Source organism: Pleurodeles waltl, chromosome 4_2 (genome assembly GCF_031143425.1).
Source record: "Pleurodeles waltl isolate 20211129_DDA chromosome 4_2, aPleWal1.hap1.20221129, whole genome shotgun sequence".
Lineage (NCBI taxonomy): Eukaryota > Metazoa > Chordata > Amphibia > Caudata > Salamandridae > Pleurodeles > Pleurodeles waltl.
Genome location: NC_090443.1, coordinates 46,327,337 through 46,350,294, shown reverse-complemented (window position 1 = coordinate 46,350,294; position 22,958 = coordinate 46,327,337). Strand labels below are relative to the sequence as shown.

The 22,958-nt window shown below is 42.5% G+C and overlaps 1 protein-coding gene across 6 annotated transcripts in view; it reads left to right on the top strand.

Moving 5' to 3' along the window:
- IKZF4 (IKAROS family zinc finger 4) overlaps positions 1-22,958 on the top strand; it is a 179,523-nt gene that overhangs the window by 116,391 nt on the left and 40,174 nt on the right. For all 6 annotated transcript variants that reach the window (XM_069230592.1, XM_069230589.1, XM_069230590.1 and 3 more), the window contains 2 exons: positions 8,239-8,499; positions 13,145-13,312. In XM_069230592.1, the coding sequence (XP_069086693.1) occupies positions 8,239-8,499; positions 13,145-13,312 (429 nt within the window). The remainder of the gene's footprint in view (positions 1-8,238; positions 8,500-13,144; positions 13,313-22,958) is intronic.

Here is a 22,958-nt window from a genome sequence, read left to right as displayed (position 1 = left end):
ATTTATGGCTCCTCTCAGATTCCAGAACTTTCTGTCACCGAAATGAGAGGAAAAAGTGTTTTTTTTTAACCAAATTTTGAGGTTTGCAAAGGATTCTGGGTAACAGAACCTGGTCAGAGCCCCACAAGTCACCCCATCTTGGATTCCCCTAGGTGTCTAGTTTTCCAAAATGCTCAGGTTTGCTAGGTTTCCCCAGGTGCCGGCTGAGCTAGAGGCCAAAATCCACAGCAAGGCACTTTGTTAAAAAACACCTCTGTTTTCTTTCTGAAAATGTGATATGTCCATTTTGTGTTTCCTGTCGCGGCGCTAGGCCTACCCACGCAAGTGAGGTACCATTTTTATCGGGAGACTTGTGGAACACAGAATAGCGAAACAAGTGTTATTGCCCCTTGGCTTTCTCTGCATTTTTTCCTTCCAAATGTAAGACAGTGTGTAAAAAAAAGATGTCTATTTGAGAAATGCCCTATAATTCACATGCTAGTATGGGGACCCCAGAATTCAGAGATGTGCAAATAACCACTGCTTCTCAACACCTTATCCTGTGGCCATTTTGGAAATACAAAGGTTTTCTTGATACCTATTTTTCACTCTTTATATTTCAGCAAATGAATTGCTGTATACCCGGTATAGAATGAAAACCCATTGCAAGGTGCAGCTCATTTATTGGCTCTGGGTACCTAGGGTTCTTGATGAACCGCCAAGCCCTATATATCCCCGCAACCAGAAGAGTCCAGCTGACGTAACGGTATATTGCTTTAAAAAATCTGACATCGCAGGAAACAGTTACAGAGTAAAACGTGGAGAAAAATGGCTGGTTTTTTACCTCAATTTCAGTATTTTTTTTATTTCAGCTGTTATTTTTTGTGGGAAACCCTTGTAGGATCTACACAACTTACCCCTTGCTGAACTCAGAATTTTGTCTACTTTTCAGAAATGTTTAGCTTTCTGGGATCCAGCATTGGTTTCACACCCATTGCGGTCACTAACTGGAAGGAGGCTGAAAGCACAAGAAAATAGTAAAAATGGGGTATGTCCCAGTAAAATGCCGAAATTGTGTTGAAAAATGGGGTTTTGTGATTCAAGTCTGCCTGTTCCTGAAAGCTGGGAATATTGTGATTTTAGCACCGCAAACCCTTTGTTGATGCAATTCTCAGGGAAAAAACCACAAGCCTTCTTCTGCAGCCCTTTTTTCCCATTTTTTTGTAAAAAAAAACGAAATTTTTGCTGTATTTTCGCTAATTTCTTGGTCTCCTTCAGGGGAACCCACAATGTCTGGGTACCTCTAGAATCCCTAGGATGTTGGAAAAAAGGATGCAAATTTGGCATGGGTAGCCTATGTGAAGAAAAAGTTATGAGGGCCTAAGCGCAAACTGCCCCAAATAGCCAAAAAAAGGCTCGGCAGAGGAGGGGACAAGGCCTGGCAGCGAAGGGGTTAAACTGTGTTAATCTTTAAACTGTTTAAGTACTTTCTTGTTGCTATTAATAAGGGTTAAAAAAAACTATCTGCTTGGTGGTTAATTGAACGGTAGTGGGACTGTTTTCTGTTTAAGACTGCAGGGGAACTGCACAGGTGTTATGTTCTTAAGGGACTCTGTCTTGGTAAGAGGCTCAAACTTTGCTTTTGTTTACACTTTGACAGGGTGGGGGGGTGGTTATTTTTACGGTTGCATACTCCTTCAATTACTTTCTCTTTTTTTTTTTTTTTTTTGCTGTGGCCATCTTGGGGGTTAGCGATATAGTGTGCAAGCACTTAATTTGTGCATGTGAACCAACAAGCAACATAACCTCATAAGCAGGGGTGATGCTCAAACCCACAACGGACATGCCGCTTGGACAACAAAGGCAAGCCTATCAGCACCTGCCTACGCTACTGCTACCTTACTTTTCCTTTTTTTCTTTTTTTTAGCTCTCTTTCCAAACACTAAGAAGAGCGTATTTTGTTACTTAATGATTGCAGTATAGATTTGTGCATGCTGACTAGGATCTGGATGTATAAATTCTCTTGTCCAGATATTATTAGTGCTATTCCCACAGGCTTTAACGTGAAATGTAAAGACAAGAAAAACAGGTCAGGGGTGGAGTTCTTCTAATTTATAAAGATCACTTGAAGATTACGGCAGATAATTTAGTGGAACACCGGATGCTTTCTGAGGAGGACTGTAAATTGGCCTTATTAGTCTTTCGTTTATCTTTTGATCATTTACAGTATTCCCTCCATTTTAACAGCCTTGCATAAGAAGTTGTTAACGTTTTATTGGCTATCTATTCCCATGTGATTATCCTGGATGATATTAAGCTTTGGTTTAATTCTCAGTCAGGCACTTCACATTCTTCGTTCTGACTAGGTTATGCCTAATACAAATTCTTAATCAGCCAACACACCAAGGTGACCACACAGTAGACCTTGTTTTTGCGTCATCTGGTTGATTAAAGTCAGACCATTTCCAGGTCACATTTGATATTTTATCTACTATTCCCTGCAAAAAGGACACACGGCTAATCAAACCTATTTCCTCTTTATGTTGGAGTTACATCGAGCTACCAAATCCTCCCACAAATTCTCAGAGGGTTGGGTAACTTTGTCTTTAACGGTGGACCCTGAAATTTCTTTCTTTTTCTTTACATTTTTATTTATCTTTGGCTTTTAAAGAAACTGTCCAGACGGCTACTAACAAAGCTCTTCCTAAGCGAACTTCTCAATCTTGGTTTTCAGCCTATCTTAAAGCTGAAAAATGAATTGTCAGACAAGCTGAAATAAACGGACGTCAACCTATGACAACACTACTTTGTTAACTTGTAAATCGCATTTTAGAAGATACAAAAATTACATCACCAGGGGTGTGGAGTTTTATAAAATGTTTACTTGTCCATGGGACACGTTGCTTCATAAATCTACTTGCCCTATAAAACATTTTTTTTTAAAGAACACTTTTCATTTTGGTGCCATGTAGTGCGGTGACAAATTATGGCAGCAATATCATTATACAAGAGCTCTGATAATAGCCTCTCTGATTATGCCAGGGTGCATACTACTGTAAGGTTTGAATAGTAGCAATTCCCTTATTTTGCCACATTTCAGTAGATCTACATGCAGGGGCAGAAGATAGGGGTAAGCAATAGTTCCAGGGTTGGAATGCCCTTTTCAGTCTATGTAAACTTACTAACTTTCATGTTGTAGGGGTTTTCACCAGCTCTTCTATAATCTTTTCCCATACTGAGAAGGGCTGGAAATTTACTCCTGACAAGGGCAGAGTAAAACTTCTTCCAGAGGTGGGAAAAAAAGTGCTTGAAAGGAAAGAGAACTTGTAAGCACTCAACAGATTTTTGCATGAGCAAATCTACACATGCATATTTGCTTGTGCTAAAATGCAGTTCACAAATATTTTCTAGGAGTACGATTTCATGGCCTACTTCTGTAAATTCTTGTGAATTAATGAAAGACATAAATCTGCACTAATGCAAGGACAAATACCTTGGGTGCCCCTTTGTGATTTTCTTTAAGATTTTGTTTTTATTTCAATTCTATCTGGCTCTCCTCTTATCAGCTGGCGTCACTGTGAGTGGCAGCCTTTTTACAAGAAGCATATGGACACACAAAGCAGTTTTGTTAAGTGCCCTGAACTATTGTGGCAAGATGTGCTTTCTGAGATAAAAAATCTTTTTGCCAGTGTTTGTAATGATGGTGAGGGTCCAGCAGCTCCCCCAACAATAAAGATTTACAAAATCCATTTAAAAACAAGACACGCATTGACAAAGCCAAAAGGCTGACCACCATTGTCAGACCTCTTGGCTTTGCCAAAGCTTGCTTATTTCATGTTTCCTATAAATTTGTTGGAACAAGTTACACTGATTTTTCCATTATGAATATTTTTTTTGAATACCAGCATGCATCAACACATTTTTCTAAATGATGCTTCAAAGAAATGGAGCCTACGTTTCACTGTAGTTTAGCAAAACCTTTTTTTTCATAGTTGCATTTTTGTGAACATTTTATTTTGAAAGCAAAAATCACCAATCTTGCTTTCAAGCTTCTGCAAATATTTGCATCAAACCAGAGAGCATGCTGGGAGCACTATATGTAGCCTCATATTGTTAAACTTTGAAAATGTGTGTGCACATATTTGTATTGGAACCATGGTTAGTAGTGCAGTCCAAGCTCACAACATTTTGTTAGTGGTCACTCTAATAATAAAGAGTTTGCATTAATGAACCATAAATACAAGTTTGAACAACATTAGCATAGGGTCACAAATATCACTTTAACTGCAGACAATGCCCTTACTTGGTTCATAATGGGGGTACTGTAAACTAGCAGCCAAAGTGTTTGTGCTGCATGAGGTTGGACCTACTTGTCCAAAGGACAGAATAAATAAGAAAGCTTGTTACACTTGACCCCAATGGGTGTCGGGCTATATGAATTCCACACCCCTGATCACTCAAGCAAGCAGTTCCTATTTTGGAACCCTAATTAAAGACTCCTTTAATTCCGCACGCACCTTGCTTAAAACTGAGCCCTTACTTACTAAGCCCTCTTGTTTAGCTAGCTCAGTAACTCCTACTTAGAACTATGTGACAAATTGCTTTGTATTTTACTAACATGGTTCAGATAATTAAAAGGGACTTAGTCTTGCATAATGCTTTAACAAAGTTTAGTGGTAGACAAGGTATATTTTCGAGACGAGTTGACCACCTAAACACATTAGAAATTTTCAAAGAGGATTGTATACCACCAATTCAGTAAGATATACAATCCTATTACTAAAATCTATTAGGCCCGCATCTCCTGATGATATTTGCTCTGCAAGAAATGCACATAATATGGCAAAAATAGTGATGTTTGCAGTCGCAGTCATCCTGAACTATTTTGTGCACCTGGCCAGGTTCCAGTATTGTCTAAAGAGTTTAGTCAAACCCCAATTGAAAAAACCCAATCTTGTTGGTGTCCATTGACAGGCATATAGCGCTTCTCCCTTTGATCTCAAATGTAGGGGAGAATTATTTTGCTAAGTGGCTTTCAAACCACTTAGAATAAGTAATCTTTTGGATGAGGCTCAAACTAGGTTTCAACTTCAGATGGGGACCGAAAGTGCTGTGATCTCAATCTTGGACGAAGTAAAGTTGAGTCTGGTCAGTGGTCATCTGTAGTTCTCATCCTTTTGAACCTCTCTGCAGCCTCTGATACAGGTGATCATGCTATCATTATTAATTCTGTGCCATAGGTAGTCCTTTCAGGGGCTGCCCTTGCTTGGCTTTCTTTGGCTTTGACAAGTTGAAGTAACTTGTTTTCAAAGACCCATTTTAAGTCCAAGCTAACTCAAGGGAAATGCAGAGGCTGCAGGTTCCTCACTGTCACTAATCTTGTTTACCATCTCTGTAAGACTCAAATTCTTCATATTTGTTGCTTTAATCTGAACTGCATGGCATATACTGACAACACTCTTCTGTTTTGCTTTGCCCCACTGTGCTCTTAAAATCGAACATGGACAAAACTGAAATTTTAATGTGTGGCCTTGACTCCTTAGCGAAAGTCAGTTTCTGCTGGCTTGCAAGCCTGGAGTCTCCATCTAACCTGGTCAATGTGGTGAAAAAGTTAGACCTTAAAAATAACAAAAATCTTCCTTTGGAGACACAAATAAACTCAGTAGTGTCTGCATGCTCCTACCAAATGAAACTTCTCAGTTGCATCATTCATCCTTTCAAGGATCAGTTATCTTAGTGCCTGTTTTTTAGACTTGTCTGTTACATTTTTCTTCAGGCTTCAGTGGTCCAGAATGCAGCCACACGGCAAGCGCTTGGAATGCAAACATTCGAGAACATCACTAAAGCCAGGCATAAAGTGCTCCAGTACTTTTTAAATCTCGATTTCTGGCTCATAAAGAGATCAGCAGTTTTGCTCGCTTGGCTTATGTTACTAAATTTACTCCTTGGTGTGTTTTGCAATCAGGCTTGGAGGCTATGAAAGCCTTTTTTAGTTCAAGCCTTTATGGGATGCAGCTAGTTACTAAGTGCCCTTCACGCAATTGTGGCTATCCAAGTCTTTCTCAAAAAATGATTTGTCTTGAAATATAAAACTGTTGTGATGTACTTGTTAATTTCATTTCCAATTAGTCTGTAAGATACTGCCATTATGTTTTTCCATTTTTCCTTCTCTAATTCTTCTAGCGCCAAGATGCCTCCGTGGTGTATGTTTGTATTTAATAAGTGTTAGCAGGGCTCTAAAAATCCACTCCACCACTTGCTATGGAGAGTTTTATTTTATGTGGTCGAGCTATTTTTAGATTCCACTCCCTTCTAGCAACTTGTCAAAGAACAGGTGTTCTGTTTAGTCAGAAACTGAATTAGCAATTAAGATGCCTTTAAATCTTATTCTTGTCACATTTGCTCTGTGTTCAGAGACAGAGGTCAAGAGTCAGTTTGTCCTCTTGCAATGCAAATACTTTTCCTTGTGACTGCAGAGTTCCATGAATTTGTAAGGTGAACTGTCTGACCTATGTGAAATGAAAGGCTTTTGGTATCTAGTTTTTCCTAACACATGCATTTCTATATTTGTTAACTTTACAAACATTTCTAAATATATTTCAGTAGCTGTGAAAGACCATTTTTTTCTACTTCTGTGTGATGAAAAAATACTTTAATAGAATTAAAAAAGTCAGAATACTTTAGTTGATGAGTAAAGGATAAATGTTTTCTGAAACCCAATTTTCACAGATTATTGTTAATACACTATATAGTTTTTATCAGTAAATCTACAAGTTAGTTGGAAGGTTTTTGGACATTTCTTGGAAATTTACTGTCTGTAAATGACAAATGCGCTACCACGTCATGCTTTAGTAATATATTTATTAAAAGTGAGTGTTTAAACATAAACTGAGAAACACTCCTGCCCTGATGGCAAAGCTATTAGTAAACTAAGAGGCAAGTCATGCATGGATCATGTGTACCCTATATGTGGGCTAGATTTATTATACATGGAGCAAACGTTTAGTGTATTTAATCAAACAAAAGAGGATTTTTTTCACAGCAAAAATGCTGAACTTACATATTTGAAAGTGCACTCATATGTGAGAATGAAGAAAAAGGTGATTGTAAAAAAAATATTTGCTTAGGCTCACACAATATGAGACCCGTTTCTGGGTCAAGTACATTACAGTTAAGTCGCATAGATTATTCAAGCTGCTCGACCTGCAGGTCTACTAAAATTTTTATGATTTTTTGAGGCCTGGTTAGTCTTTCACAGAGAAGAGCACTGCTCACAACATTAGAAGCCTGTTCACTCTTTTCTGCTTTCCTGTTCAAGCCAACTGTCTCCAATGGATGTATGAGAAAATATTAGAATTTCCCCAAGATTATGGCTGTACAGTCCAAAATGCACTGGGGCTCTTTGTATAATTACAAGTATTGTAAACGTATGAATTTGGGATACTTGATTGGGTTACTAACCATGAAGAACAAATAGATTGAAATTATGAAATCATGAAACCAGTAAAAACAATTTTTGAATAACCAATCATCTTATGCCACATAATATTGTGACTACTGACTGAACATTACATGCATACTTTTACAGACTCCATCAGTGCACCCTGGGGGCTGTAGTGTTTGATGACATCCAAGATACTTGTTTAGTGTTTTATTCTTTCATTTACCATGCACTATTATGAACATCAATTGTGTTTATGCTCATGCACACAATGCCACTTTACAAAATCTGTAATAACAGAAATTAAATACAAATTTCTGATGCCAAAAACATGTACCAACACAATACCAACAACCAAATAAGAAGTATGTGTTAACACCACATGACCATAGCAAAAGATTGACCAGTGATGCCCTTAGTATCATTGTCACTCCTTTAGAATACCGCGTCCAATAAAACAATTAAGATCTTGGCATTTCTATTCAATCACTCCAGCTAGTCACACAATGTTCTGAAGTCTTACAAAGTCATCCACATAGTTATTTGATTCCTTGTAGTTAACAACTGATTTCCCCATTTCACAAGTGAAGATAGAATGGGAATTAAGATTGCTATTTGGCTGGTGAGAATGAACATGAACTTGTAAATTTCAAGGCTTGTCAGGTTTTGCTGTGTAGCTACTATTGACAAGCTGTCAACCTTAACTTACCTTTAATTTTCAGGGTATTAATCTGTAATAGTTGCTCCCCCCCATTAGAAATGCCTGAGAAATATTGAACAACTTTCTGAGTCAATGTTTACCTTCCCTGTTCATGCAGCAAATTCCATCAAGGTTGAGATGTACAGTGATGAGGAGGAAGGCCGGCTTCTGGGTCAGGATGACCGCATGAGTGAAAAGGAGGACAGTGTCATTGTAGAAGATTCACTCGGCGAACCACTAGGGTACTGCGATGGCTTGGGCCAGGATCCTCCTTCACCTGGTGGTATCCGACTGCCAAACGGGAAACTGAAGTGTGACATCTGCGGCATGGTTTGCATTGGCCCCAACGTGCTTATGGTGCACAAGCGCAGCCACACTGGTGAGTTACGGTATTGCCTTGCCAACATGGCTGCTTATACAAACATGCCAGACTATCGCTATATGAAGCAGTCATGCAAGCCTCTTACCTAATTCTGAAGTGCCATTGCAGCCTGCCTTCATACTCCAAACCATGCCAACTTGCTATTTTACATGTGTGTACCATACTAGCCTGTCTAATTATACTGCAGCTCACTTCATTCATTCCCCTGATACAACAGCACAATACTAGCTTACCCGCTAAATAAGGTTAGCACACCATATTGACTCATTATATTTCGATGGCAAGCCAGCCTTTGCCCTCTTACTGCAGTGTCTTGTGATCCATTTTATGTAGTAGTGCCATGCAACATATACAGCAGATGCTTCTGCATACTGCCCTTTACACGATATACCATGCCAGCCTGTTGTTTATACATAAGAACTGTCCCCTTACATAGCAGTGCCATGCTAGCATAGTTGAACGTTTCACTAGCATACCATCAACACCCCTTATACTGTAGTACAATGACCGCCTTTTCTTTTGTACAGTATAGACAGGCCAACATGTCCCTAATACAATGAATAAGTAATTAAACTGGGCAACTAAGAGGGATAATCTGTCCAGCGTAAAGATGCACCCCAGTATGATCGCTGCCAACTATCATCAGAAGTATAAACAGCAAAGAAATTTGAATGGAGCAGGAACCCCGAAATAATTCTTCAAATGCAGGTTCTTTGAATACCACATCTCAGATTTTATTATTGATATTCATAGATAATATGAATTACATACTTCTATCATGTTTTCATCAGAACATAGTACATTCAATTTGTTCAGAACAGAATACATTCATAGCCTAATCTAATTTACAAACATTGATTATGGATACACATTTCTTAGAATTATTCCATCAACACATAGAAACGCCAACAACTGTTTCTTGTTGGGCACAATTCACAAGTGAAAGTAACTAGTAGTGGAGACTTCGACTCTGATTCTCTACAAGCATAAAACAGATATAATGCCAGCCGACATGTGTTTTGTGAATCCTATTGCTTCATCGGGCTGAAATAAAAAAAACAAAGTTTTTATAAGCAAGAATACTACTAAGGAACAAATGAGTGTTGGCTGGAAGATAAGCAAAAAATGTTCTCATCATCCTCAAAAACAGACAATATGTTGTGGACAGATGATTGACCCTGGTTCCAAACTACTGAAATGGTAGATGGAATTGTCAACAGGGCATTGGGCCAAGCATCATCAGGGAGGGGGGAAATTATGTTCCCATTTAGAGGCAATCATTGGTTTTATCTTGGAGTTTCATTTTAATGAGTTTTCTGCTAGCTATCCTGTCTCTCTTTAACATACTCTTACAAAAGCACTAGGCAGAGTCAGCAATCAATCAGTTAGGATTTGTATTCCGCAGCTGCTTCACAGGTGAGGGTCTCGAGGCGCTGTGGGGGCTGTGCTGCAGGATCACGCTGCCTGTTCCTGTTGATTGAACATCCAAGTCTTGAGGTTCTTCCTTAACTGTTGGAGCGATGGTGAGGCTATGAGGTGCAGGGGGAGGGTGTTCCAGGTCTTAACCTTCAGGTGGGAGAAGGAGTGGCCTCCGCTGTTTGCCCTGAGGATGTGCTGGGTAGCTGCCAGAGAGAGAAAGATCTGGAACGGAGTTCTCTGGTAGGTTGGTGGAAAATCACTCTATTGTTGGGGTACGCCAGTCCTTTCTTGTGTAGCCCCTTTTTAAGCAAGGATTAGCAGCTTGAACTGGCATCTCTTTGCGTCTGGTAGCCAATGGAGTTTCCTGAGGTCAAGGGAGATGTGCGTCTTTCTGGGGAGGTCTGGATGAGTCTGGCTGCTGTGTTCTGGAGGGTCCGGAGTTTCCTCATGAGTTGGGCGGTGATTCCTATGTAGAGAGAGTTGCCATTGTCAAGTCTGCTGCTTACATGAGCCTGTGTGACAGTTCGCCTGGTGTTGGGTGGGAGCCATCTGAAGACTTTCCTGAGCATGCACAGGGTGAGGAAGCAAGCAGAGGAAACACCGATGACCTGTTTCTTCATGGATAGCTGGCTGTCGAATGATGCCGAGGTTGCGGGCATGTTCGTAAGGTTTATGGGTAGGACTTAGCTCAGGTGGTCACCATTCGTTGTTCCATAGGGTGTCCTTGTCTTTCCCAAAGACTAGTACTTCTGTCTTGAGCTTGAGACAGTTGTGGTTCATCCAGGCGGCCACATCCTTCATGCATCTTTGAAACTTGTCCTTGGTGGCCGTTGTGTTGTTTGTCAGAGAGAGGATGAGTTGAGCGTTGTCGGCCATAGGTGTCATGTATACATTGAAAAGAGTTGGGCTGAGGGGTGAGCCTTAAGTTACATCACAGGTGATAGAAGTAGGGAGGTATGATGATCTTAGGCATCCTTCCTGTGAGGTAGGAAGCAGCCCATTTACGGGCTGCTCTTTGAATTGCGGGCTGGTGGATGCTGTTGATGAGTGTGTGGTGGGATATGGTGTCGAAGGCTGCTGGTGGGATACAGTGTTGAAGGCTGCTGAGAGGTCAAGGAGGATGAGGGCTGCTGTTTCTCTGTGGTCTAGCAGCATTCTGATGTAGTCTGTGGCTGCGACCAGAGCTGTCTTGGTGCTGTGCCTTGATATGAAGTCGGCTTGGCAGTGTCCAAATGGTTGTGGTTTTCCAGGCGTCTGGTTAGCTGGATGTTGATAGCTTTCTCAATGACCTTGGCTGAGAAGAGGGGCAGAATGATGGGTTGGTAGTTCTTGAGTTCTCCTGGGTCCATGGATGGTTTCTTCAGCAACATCTGTATGTCATGTTTCCCTTTTTGTGGAAAGTGGGCTGTGGTGATCCCACAGTTGAGGACCTTGATGAGTGCTCTGCTGATGGGTTGATTGCTGAAGTTAAAAGTGTGGTGGGGACAGGGGGTCCTCCTGGGCTCTGTAGTGGATGAATCTCATGATAGACGCTGTTTCCTTCTCAGTGAGGATGTTCCATGAGGTGAGCTGGTGTGGAAGGGTGTTGGGGTGATTGATTTTGTCCTCGGTGGGGCTTTGGGTGTGAAGTCTTGGTAGATGGTGTTGATTTTCTTATGGAAAAGGTCTGATAGGGTGTCGCAGAGAGCTTGTGATTGTGTTTTCGGTTGTTGATGAGTTGGTGAACTCCTTGGCTATGTTGAACAGTTCCTTGCTGGTGTTGGAGCTGTCAGTGATGCAAGTGGCTTATTATCACAATTGTGTGTCATTGGTGAGTCATAAATCTGAGTCCACTAAAGCATACCAATTGAGCAAGTGGTCGGATGTATAGGTTGAATAATGTAGAGCTCAGCAATAATCCTTTTGGGACCCCTTGCACCATGAATTTGAACGCCAATTAGTATGGATCAACATGCACCGTCTGCTGTCTGTCTGTCAGATAAGGTATCAACCAATTTAAAGCAAAACCCTTGACTCTCACTTATAGCTTACCTATCGGTTTTTCTTGGGACAACATGTTTAAGGCAACTGACAAGAAATTATATCTGGTGACTTCTGGATAGACTTGAATCTCTCTAGCAGAACACATCAAGCACCCCATGGAATTCGCTAGCTCTCTTTCTCTAAAACACTCAAACCACTCCTAACTCAAACTGATTTCTATGTTTTAGTTAAGTCTTTTGTGATCGGCAAAATTGACTATGAAAACACGTGGTCGTTGGAGTATCTAAAAATGCTCTTGCACCTCTGAAAGCTCTGCTGCAGTTTACAGATAACCCTCTGATTTCAAATGTATAAACATATTAAGCCTGTTTTAAGAACGTAATTGGCTACCCTTGGAGTCCAGACTTAATTACAGGTTTGCTTGCCTCACTTTCAAAGCCCTCAGATAGCAACATTATGCTTACCTCCACCTCCCCTTAAGATATCAGAAAGTGGCAAAACGCCCAGAAGTTAAGAATTTCTTCATATCTAATTAACATTTCACAAATCCAATTCTTCTGCAATCAGACGTTTCTCTGGGGCTGTTCCCGCAATATAGAGCACTCACTCACAGTCTAAAAAGTGAAGATAAATATTGGCCTGTTTTGTAAAAAAAAAGAAAAAAAAAAAAGAAAAAAAATTAAAACTAATATTCAGTTCCCACTTAATCTTTTAAATCCTTCCTTTCCCTCTAGCTGACCAAACGATGTAGGCCCTGCCTTCGCTCCCAGCAGCAGACAGTTGATTATATTGCCTCATTAAAATCCTCCATCTTTGTTTGCTCCCTTATCCACCTTCACTTCTTTTTCTTTGCTGTGCAGCAGAAATTCTAAAACCCTGATTATATCACTTTAATTCAGTCATCTATTAAATGTGTTTTCGGAGTATCAGTCTTTGAAGTGAGTGTGCCATTACATAATAATTGTAAATACTGTTAAATGATATGCTGTGTTTAGAGTGAATCCTTTCCTGGGGTGTAGCCATTTTGTCTGTAGTTGGGACAGAATCTGCACTGTCAAAGGTTTAAATGCGTCCAAGCCTCATCCATGGGTCTTGTGCAGTCTGCGTCTTCATTTAAGCACCACTTGCTATTCTAGTACGGCCACTTGAAACTAGATTGGGGAATTTTATTGTCAAGGTTGCAAGTGGACATTCCCTGTTGTGACTCTTAGCAAGAACTTTGTGTTTAATGCCACTTTAGGTGAAAGGCCATTCCACTGCAACCAATGTGGAGCTTCCTTCACCCAGAAGGGGAACCTGCTGCGGCACATCAAACTACACTCCGGCGAGAAGCCCTTCAAGTGCCCCTTCTGCAACTACGCCTGCCGCAGGAGGGACGCACTCACAGGCCACCTTAGGACGCACTCTGGTGAGTTCTTGCACCTCCCATTCGTTTACATTAATAACATGGAAATTAGCTCACAGTTCAGAATGAGATGGGACTACAGGGAATCTAATCAACAAATACGGCCATCATCCATATTTCAATGTGCTTTTGTAAATTGACGTCATTGTTTCCAGAGCCACCCTTTAGAGGTTAGATAGTGTATTAATTATTGTTTGATTGTTCAGCATAAGTGACATTTTTCCAAAGTACACAATAAAGAAATTGTGAGAGTGGGTTCAGCCTGGCATTTCATTCACAGATGTTGATACTGGAAAGCTATTTAGTGATACTATGTGATAATTTATATCATGATGTATGATTATCATGAAGGCTAGTCCAACAGTAAGTGCAATTGGTTTGCTCTTTGCTGCGCCACGCTAGAGTCCTCTTCTCACCGAGAGAGGCCATTAACCTTTTGTCAGTGTTCAGATTCACTATCCTTGGCCCAGACCATCCAAATGTATCTCTGCAGTGTCCTCCTGCATGCTTGCAACTTTAAGGCCAGAATGGGATGGGTGTTGTTGAGATGGGTATGTTTCCTGCATGATAACAGGTTTGTATCCCTGCTCTGAGTGCAAAACTGCTATTCTGATATTACGTTGGTTTGCCATTAATCTAATATATAGTGTGTGGGGTGAAGAATAGACTCATTCATAATAAAGCCAAGGTCCAAACCTGCCCTATGACATGGCGGAGCGCAACAAGTATGCCCTCGTTTATCGACATGAGACTGTTGTCATTGTACTAGGCTATTGACCTAAAGTGATAGTGGCACTGTACCGATGTTTGTGGATTAATAGTCTTGAGCAGACCTTTTAAGTTCCAGGAGGATGCGGTCCCCACTCATGTAAAGTTCAGCCTACCTGTAACACCCAGCCCTGCTGCTAACATTATATGTGGCATGCAGAGTGTGTATACATGGTGTATGTACTATTCAATCAATGGGTGGTTTAAAGGAGATATTGGCGCTTCCTGTCCACCTATATGTTCAGGTTTTACCACAATACCTATTTCATTTACAGACGGTGCACTTTACAGGAAAAAACACCCCAAATCCCTGCACATCAACAATCTGTGATCGTCGATAACAATTTCCATATACAAAGGCACACGTCCCACAAATGTCCAATATTTTTCAATCTTCACAGTTTATTTCCGTATTCTTCCTCCAATCAGAAATCAGCTTCAGTTCAGACTCCAGCCACTTCTGTACTCGCTGTACATGAGGATGACAAACGGGGAACCAGGATATGAGGGGAGAATATGTATACGAGATTTGGAGACTCAGGAACACTTGAAAAGCATACAAACATTTTGGGCTAAAGAGAACAAAATAAGAATGGAAATTGGACAACAGCTTGATATATAGGGAAACACTAATCCACAGCCCTGATGAAGTCACTGGGTGATTCCCCAGACGAAACACGTGTTGGCAAGAGTGGCTGGAGTCTGAACTGAAGCTGATTTCTGATTGGAGGAAGAATATAGAAACAAACTGTGAAGATTGAAATGATTTATGTAACATGTATGATAGCAAGCCATCATGTGTGGAGAATCTGAGTGCTGATACCATTGGGATCCATTTTAGATTCCCCCTAATTAAGTATTGCACAAGCTAAGGGGTGGGTACAGTTACCCAAGACGTCAGAAGTGTATTTCCTGCATTCCTGAAGCTAGACAGTGCAGACCCAGACACTATTTAATTGAGGGAGGATTGATTCAAGGGTTTCCATAGAGGTTTTATGAAGACTTTTATTAAAGGAATGCTGATTAATCTTCTTAAATATTGCCAATTGTTAGATGGGTAGGTAAGATGAATTTAGGTAACAGATTATGGGCCTCATTATGACATTGGCAGTAAATGCCGCCTACTGCCAACATACGGTCGCCGTGGCTACCAGCCGCCAACCGCATTATGACCGTAGACGGAACACCGCCAGAAGGATGGCGGTATTCAGTCGAGGGTCATGACGGCGGTAAGGTGGCGCTGCTACCAGCAGCAGCGCCACACCAGCAAAACACTGCTTACCGTATCATGAGCCATGATACGGCCTGGCGGTATTTTGCTGGCGGACGCTGCTGCTGGCAGCAGCACCGTGTCCCGTCTGCTGCAGGAGGACCCCCTGCAAGCAGGTAAGTCGGGTTCTCTGACAGGAGAGGGGGCTGGGGGTGTTGTGTGTTTGGGGGGGTGTTTGTCTGTTTTTGTATGTGTGCATGCGGGTGTGAGTCGCGTGGAATGCGTGAATGAATGAATGAATGTGAATGTACATGTATGTTGTGTGTTGTGAATGTGTGTGTGCTACAATGTATGTTGGTGTGTGTTGCCGGGTTAGGGTATGTGTGCATGGGTGGATGTGGATATGCATGTGTGTATAAGTGTGTATGTGTGCGTGTGTGGGTGTGTGGATGTCGGGGGGGTCTGGAGAGGGAGGGGGGGGAAGACCCCTATCAGTGCCAAGGAAGGAATTCCCTGACACTGATAGTGCCTACCGCCATGGTTTTCGGGGCAGTAGATTTGCCACGAAAACCATGGCGGTAGGCGGGGTCATAATCCAGAGGGTGGGATTGTGATGGCCGCCTGGCTGGAGACCGAAGTCTCCAGCGTTACCCCCAGCCTGTTGGCAGTACCTTTCCCCCAAATTACCGCTGTCCGCCAGGTAATGAGGGCCTATGTTGTTAAATGAGGACCTTTCCAGACAATGCCTGCCCCTTTGTGTTTCCCTGATTGCTACTTTAGGAAAGCGGATGACAGCCAAGTACAGAGTCTTCACACTTCATTGTGCCCATGCTATGGCATACTCCTGCTCGGAGCCTGCATTATCATTGCCTGCTGTGAGAGCAATCCCCTTGCACAAAATCTGTGTTAGCACAACAGACAGAAAATGACATTTCAAAGGGAACCACCCCAGACTGGTTTCAAGACTGTGAGTCCAAAATCCCTGTCTGGAAAATTAGTATAAAAGTGTGATTCAAACTATGACACTATGTTGCAGTTACAAGCTACTTCACTGACCAAGGAAGAGAGTCCTGCACAGAGTACTAAGTGGGCTGCTTTCAGATCAGTGCTATTTTGAGAAGGAACAGCGGTCCTTCAAAAAGAAAATGTCTTCAGTACAATACACCATTGATACACAGTGGGGTCTATGTTAAATTTCCAAATGGAAAGTATACTGTATTTATTAAACTTAAAACAACAGTTAGTGGGAACACTAGCCATCAAGTTAAATGTAATAAAAAGACATAAAAATCCAATCTGGCACAACAAGATTGGGTTAACACTCAGGCATTCATCAGGTGACATAGAATTATATACAATAATAAGGTCACAATTGTTAGTTACCCATACTCATAAAGACTCAATTAAAAGAAGTATAGAAAAATGAGTCAATGATGCTTTGATCCCTTAACACAATGTCGGGATCGTCATCCGGACAGCAGTAGTACCTGAGGAAAGACTACCAAAGTAACCAGATGCCTACCCTAAATGGGAAAAGGAAGAAAGAAAAGACAAGGGGAGGAGATAGAAGATAAACAAATGAGAATCAACAGTGGTCACCGAAGAGAAGCAGAGAAGGGCCAGTGATGACATGCAAAGAAGGGCCACTGGTACTTCAAGAAAAACAAGGCTAAAAACACTGCAATTAACCAGTATTACATTTCTGGAATTAGAAACGGGTAAATCAACTGATCTTCATTGTTACCGAATTCCAAGCAACAATTGAATCCATGTGAATTTAGCTATGGAGAGTGGAGTATATTAACACCAACTAACATATGCATAGGAGACAAACTATTTACTTCTGACCTTCAAGAGACCAGAATGCGATACTGCTGGGAACAGGCTCATGAATACTGTGTGTCAACAAGACTCAATGGCGAGCCTTGGCTTTTCCTCTTGTCATTTCTTTGATTCTTACCACTGTAATTTCTTATTTTTCAGGTAGTACAAGCATATGGATACATTAGGGGTAACTTCAATTATTTCTATTTACCTTGCTCATGGACCCCCTTTGGTAACTCACTTTGCGTCTTTCCAGGTTAACATTGGTCTAGCACTGTGATTCTGATGGATATATCTACCTTTGGATTCCTCACCTTTTGAATACTCCCATTGCACCAGCATTCAATGGAAATCTTTTCTTTCTAGCTCTCCACGTCTACAAGGACATCACAATACCACGGCTCTGCACGCGACTCCGTCTGACGTCGTTGGAGCCATAAGAAGTCCACGCCGGCATCAGGCGTCCGTTTCCTTTTTTCCACGCCTTTAACGCTAACGGTTTTTCTAACTCTCCGTTGTGTTACAACTGTTTAGAGGGAGATATTTTTATTTCTACAATGTCTTCGCCCTGACCCGCATGAGAACTTCCTTTGGTGTTTGAGTTCGGATCATGACGTCGAGGAATGCTTGTCTTGTCAGAGCATGAATCTGAAGGCTCTTAAAGAAAGAGAGGCAAAGCTCTTTCTGTCAAAGCACTGCAGACTCTGTTGCTAGAGACATGGGAAATGCAACTGCTACCAGACATGCATGGCTCAGAGGATCAGGGTTTTCCTCTGATGTACCGTTCACTCTAGTGGAGTAAAGAAGGAGAAGACAGGCCGACAAAGATCCCGGTTTCGGAGGAGTCTTACTTGCATAGATCTTCAAGATCGCACAAGAAACGACGTTGCCATGGTTCAAGGCGTCGCTCGTCTAGAGATGACAGCTCTCGATCGGTATCTCCGACTTCGAGGTCTCGGCACTGCACGACTTGGGAAGTGAGTCCCACTCTCTCTCCTCAACAGAATTCACCTGAGGTGCAACGGGCACAGTCTTTGGTGGAGATATCGGCTTCGCCTTTAGGTCCTGTGGCTCAATTTTCTCCAGCATCCACACAAGGTCAGGAGTAGTTGGAAGATCAGGTGACAAGTCAAGTTCAACCTCCACAAAAGGTACAAGAGTATCCAGCCTTTCCTGCTCCAGGAACGGATCTGTCTGATTTCTTAAGTGCTATGTTTAGTATTTTCAAGATAGCAGTGGTCCCCTCTGGTGCGCCTGCTGGCCCCATGGGTGCTTTGGCATTTAATCTTGGAATAACAGCACCGTATAGGCAGATCCATTTATGCCTTTTCTGCCTTCGACTCCATATGAGTGGACTGGATCGTCAATGAAGCCGGTAAATTCCCTATTGATGCCGTGCCTGGAATCCAGGCTGAGATGAATGAGGGAAGCTTTGAGGCTGTTAAAGGAACAGCAGTATTTGGAGGAACATCAGGAGCTGGAGGAAGGTCAGATACCATTGCCTTCCCATGGCTTTCAAGGACTTGATTTAGCGAGTGGGCTTGATACATCCCCAGAGTGGGAATTGTTATCCCCTGGGGGTATGCTTCTTCCGGAGGTTACTTCATATCATGGAGTAATTAGAAAGGCAGCAGACGTTTTAGATTTGTTTCTGCCTACTACAGGGTTAAAACCTAATATTTTGACTGAGGTTCTCCATTCTTCTACCTCGTCAACAGAACCCCTTCTTCCATTTAATGATGCATTGTCAGAGCCATTATTATTATATTATGTATATGGAAGAAGCCTGTTACTACTCCTGCAGTTTGTAAATCCATAGCCAGGAGGTACAGAGTTGCACCAGGTGACCCACAGTTCTTGAGTCCGCATCCAACTCCTGAAAGCTTGGTGATGCAAGCATCTTCTTCATCTAAATCAGCTCCTGGGTCACTTCCTATAACTCCTGCTGATAGAGAATCTAGGCGTATGGAGCAATCTGCGAAAAATACATTTTTTTAGGAAACATGACACTAAAATCAGTCAATGCAACTTGAGTGCTTGGCAGGTAAATTCATGCGTTGATGGATTCAGCGAAAGAGATCATTCCTAGATTGTTGCAGGAGGTACAGGACCATTTTCTGGAGCTTTTGCAGGATCAAGACTTTTTGGTGCCACGGCTGACTCTGCCCTAGAAAGATTTAAGGACAGTAAGGCCACTGCTAAATCTTTGGGTCTTCAAAAATTCTCCACAACCTACAAACCATTCCGTAAGTTCATGTGATTTGGCCATAGCTCCTCCTTTCGAGGGAGGCAGCAGTTCCAGAGTCAACAGCCTGGCAACCCCCTCTACAGATCTTACAGAGGTCGTGGGGTGCTGAGCATTGTAGAAAATGGTTATACCCTTCCCTTTTGGGAATTTCCCCTACCCTTCCCTCCCCAACAAACTCTTTGCTCAAAAGAGCGCCTGCTGTTGCTTCGGGAGGAGATTCAAAGTCTGCTGTTAAAGGGCGCAGTGGAGTTGGTTCCGGTGAAGGAAAGAGGTCAGGGATGTTGTTCAAGATATTTCCTTATTCCCAAGAAAGATGGTTGTTTGAGGCCCATTCTGGACCTGAGGATTTTGAATTGGTTCCTCAAACAGGAGAAGTTCAAAATGCTGACCTTAGCACAGGTGCATCTTGCTCTGGACAGGGAAGACTGGATGGTTCCTATCAACTTGCAGGATGCGTATTTTCACATCCCCATTCTGATGTCGTACAGGAAGTATCTCCATTCATGGTGGAGTCGCAGCACTACCAGTTTGCGGTCCTTCCATTTAGTCATACAGAGTTAGTGTTGCACCATCTGCAGATGACAACCCAGTTATTGTTTAACTTGGGCTTTTCGTTGAACAAGCCCTCTCAGCGTTTCCTGCTCATAAGGGCAGTACTGGACACAACATTGAATCATGCCTTTCCTCCTCAAAGAATTTGGGACATTCGGGCTGTGATTCCAATGTTTCAGAATGAAGTGGATGTTCCGGTCCTAAAGGTCCTACGCCTGCTCAGTCTGTTCGCTTCCTGTATTCTGCTGGTCACTCATGCACGTTGGCACATGAGGGCGCTCCAGTGGTGCCTCCACAAGCAGTGGTTCAACACAAAGGAGATCTCAAGGAGTCAATAACAGCATCCAGAGACTCGGCAGCGGATCTTTGATGGTGGAATGTGGACTGCAACCTATCGCAAGGAAGGTTGGTTTGTCTTCCACCTCCGGTGACCACAGTCATAACGGATGCTTCCGCTTTAGGGCGGGGAGCACATCTGGTGGATCTGGAAATCAAAGGTCTTTGGTCTCCAGTAGAACAGATGCTTCACATCAATCTGTTGGAGTTATGGGCGATACCTCTGGCTCTCAAGGCCTTCCTCCTGTCCCTTCGTGGTCAGTCGGTACAAGTCTTGACAGACAACACTACCGCAATGTGGTACTTCAACAAACAGGGAGGAGTAGAGTTGTACCTTCTCTGCAGAGACGCTCTGCGACTCTGGTCCTGGGCTCAGGACCATCGGATTTGCATCGTAGCAAACCATTTGGCTGGAGTTCTCAACGTATGTGCAGACAGGTTCAGCTGGCACTTTTCAGCCAACCACGGGTGGCGTTTCCATCCGGAGCTGGTTCTCCACGTCTTCCAGTTGTGGGGGACACCTCAGATAGACCTGTTTGTCACTCGCGAGAATGCACACTGCCCGTCGTTCTGCAGCCTTCAGTATCCGATGCGGGGAGCATTGGGGGACGAGTTTTAATTGAGCTGGAGCGACTGGCTGCTTTATGCGTTTCCTCCCATACCCTTGATCCCACGGGTTCGGCAGAAGATTTGCCAATACCAGGCCCAAGTCATATGACTAGCCCCGGATTGGCCAAAAGGAGTTTGGTAATGTATAAAGACCACCTTCAGTTCTCACTGTGTCCTTTGCTCCATCTCCCTCACAGGGCAGAACTCCTCTCGCAGTTGCAGGGGCAGGTTCTACACCCCCACCTCCAGAGCCTGCACCTACATGCCTGGAGATTGAACGGGTCAATCTGAGTTCTTTTTCTGTCCCCCCTGAAGTGACGGATGTTATTTTATCGGCCAGGCGACACTCCAGCAAGTCTGTCTATGCTGGCAGATGGGCAAAATGTGTTTAGTGGTGTGAGGAGAGACACATTGATCCTTTAAAGGCCCATCTGTCTATTGTTTTACAATTTGCTCTTTCCTTAGCACAACAAGGTTGCACAGTTGCAACAGTGAATTGTTACCTATCTGCGCTGTTGGCTCTTATTTGTTTACCTGATCAACCCTTTTTGTTTAAGTCCCCTATGGTATTAAGTTTTCTTAAGGGTTTGACTAATAAGCCTCCTCCCACTCCATTTATAATGCCTCAGTGGGATTTAAATGTAGTCTTAACATATTTGATGGGTTCACCGTTTGAACCATTGCATAGTTGCCTGATGAGACTTCTTACGTTTAAGATTGTTTTTCTAATAGGTATCACGTCGGCGTTACATGTTAGTGAGCTTTAAGCTGAAAGCGTAAAACCCCCTTTTACTACCCTCCAGGCTGATAAGGTGGTTTTGAGAACCAGGGCGGCTTTCCTGCCTATTGTAGTGACACCTTTCCATTTAGAAAAATCTATTTCCCTTCCGTCCTTTTACCCTCCTCCCCATCCTTCGAACGAGGAGGAAAGGCTGCATCATATGGATCCAAAAAGAGCACTGAACTTCTATGTGGACAGGACAAAAGACTTCAGGACGGATGATCAGCTCTTCATTGGCTACGTGGGCAAGATGAAGGGCAAAACTGTCCACAAAAGAACACTCTCCAGGTTGGTCATTCTTTGTATAAAAATATGTTATTTGCTAGCAAAGAAGAATCCTCCTGAGTGCATTAGAGCCTATTCGACCAGGGCCAAGTCTGCCACTTCTGCTTTGACTAGAGGTGTACCTGTTGTTGACATTTGCAAGGCAGCAACTTGGACTTTTCTTCACACTTTTGCAGAACATTACTGCTTAGACTCTGAAGTGAGATGGGGCGGTCATTTTGCCCGTTCAGTGCTGCAGGAGTTCTTGGTATAGCCAAACAGGCACCCCCCTCCGAGTGCGGGACTGCTTTCGGATTGTATTCAAAAGGTGAGGAATCAACATGTAGATGGATCCATCAGAAGAACAAATTACTCCAGTATTGGAACTTTCATAGATTCACATGCTTGAATCATTCCCCATAGTCAAGATGGGAGTCTGTGGTACCTTAGAAAAGACCATGTCCCTAAAGACATAATAGCAATAACTTACAGCTCTACTTTTAAGTAATTTATCCAAGTCCTTATGTAAAAAAAGGACCAAAGTCCAGCATCAACCAATCCGATAATCCCACCCTCTGGAACCCTCCTGAGAGAAGCTCCAGTACCTTAGATTTTCTACTGCACATTGTGCTAGGGAGTCTCCACTGAGCTCTGCTCAATTTTTCCTCTTGAAATAGATTTTAGCACTTTCTAGAGTGGTTCTTGTTCACACTCAGAATATCTGGAGCCTGGCATTATCAGCATAATGTCTGACAGAGAGAGAAAAAGTATCTTCAGAGCCTGCAGTACATGTGGAAAGAAAAGGCTCCACTCTGAGGATCCACATAGAGACTGTATATATTGCTTCTATCCTGAACATTCTGCTGCTGAATGCAAGGTATGTTGTACCTTTTCCTCAAAAACTTTAAAGGATAGAGAGAAGACTTCTCGTATGGCTCCAAAAGCTTAAAACAAGGACAAACCCTACCTCAGATTCTGATGGTGAAGAATCTTCTTGGTCATCTAAAAAGTCCCAAAAGAGACAAAGATCACCTCACTCTTAAAAAGGGTTCAGGGC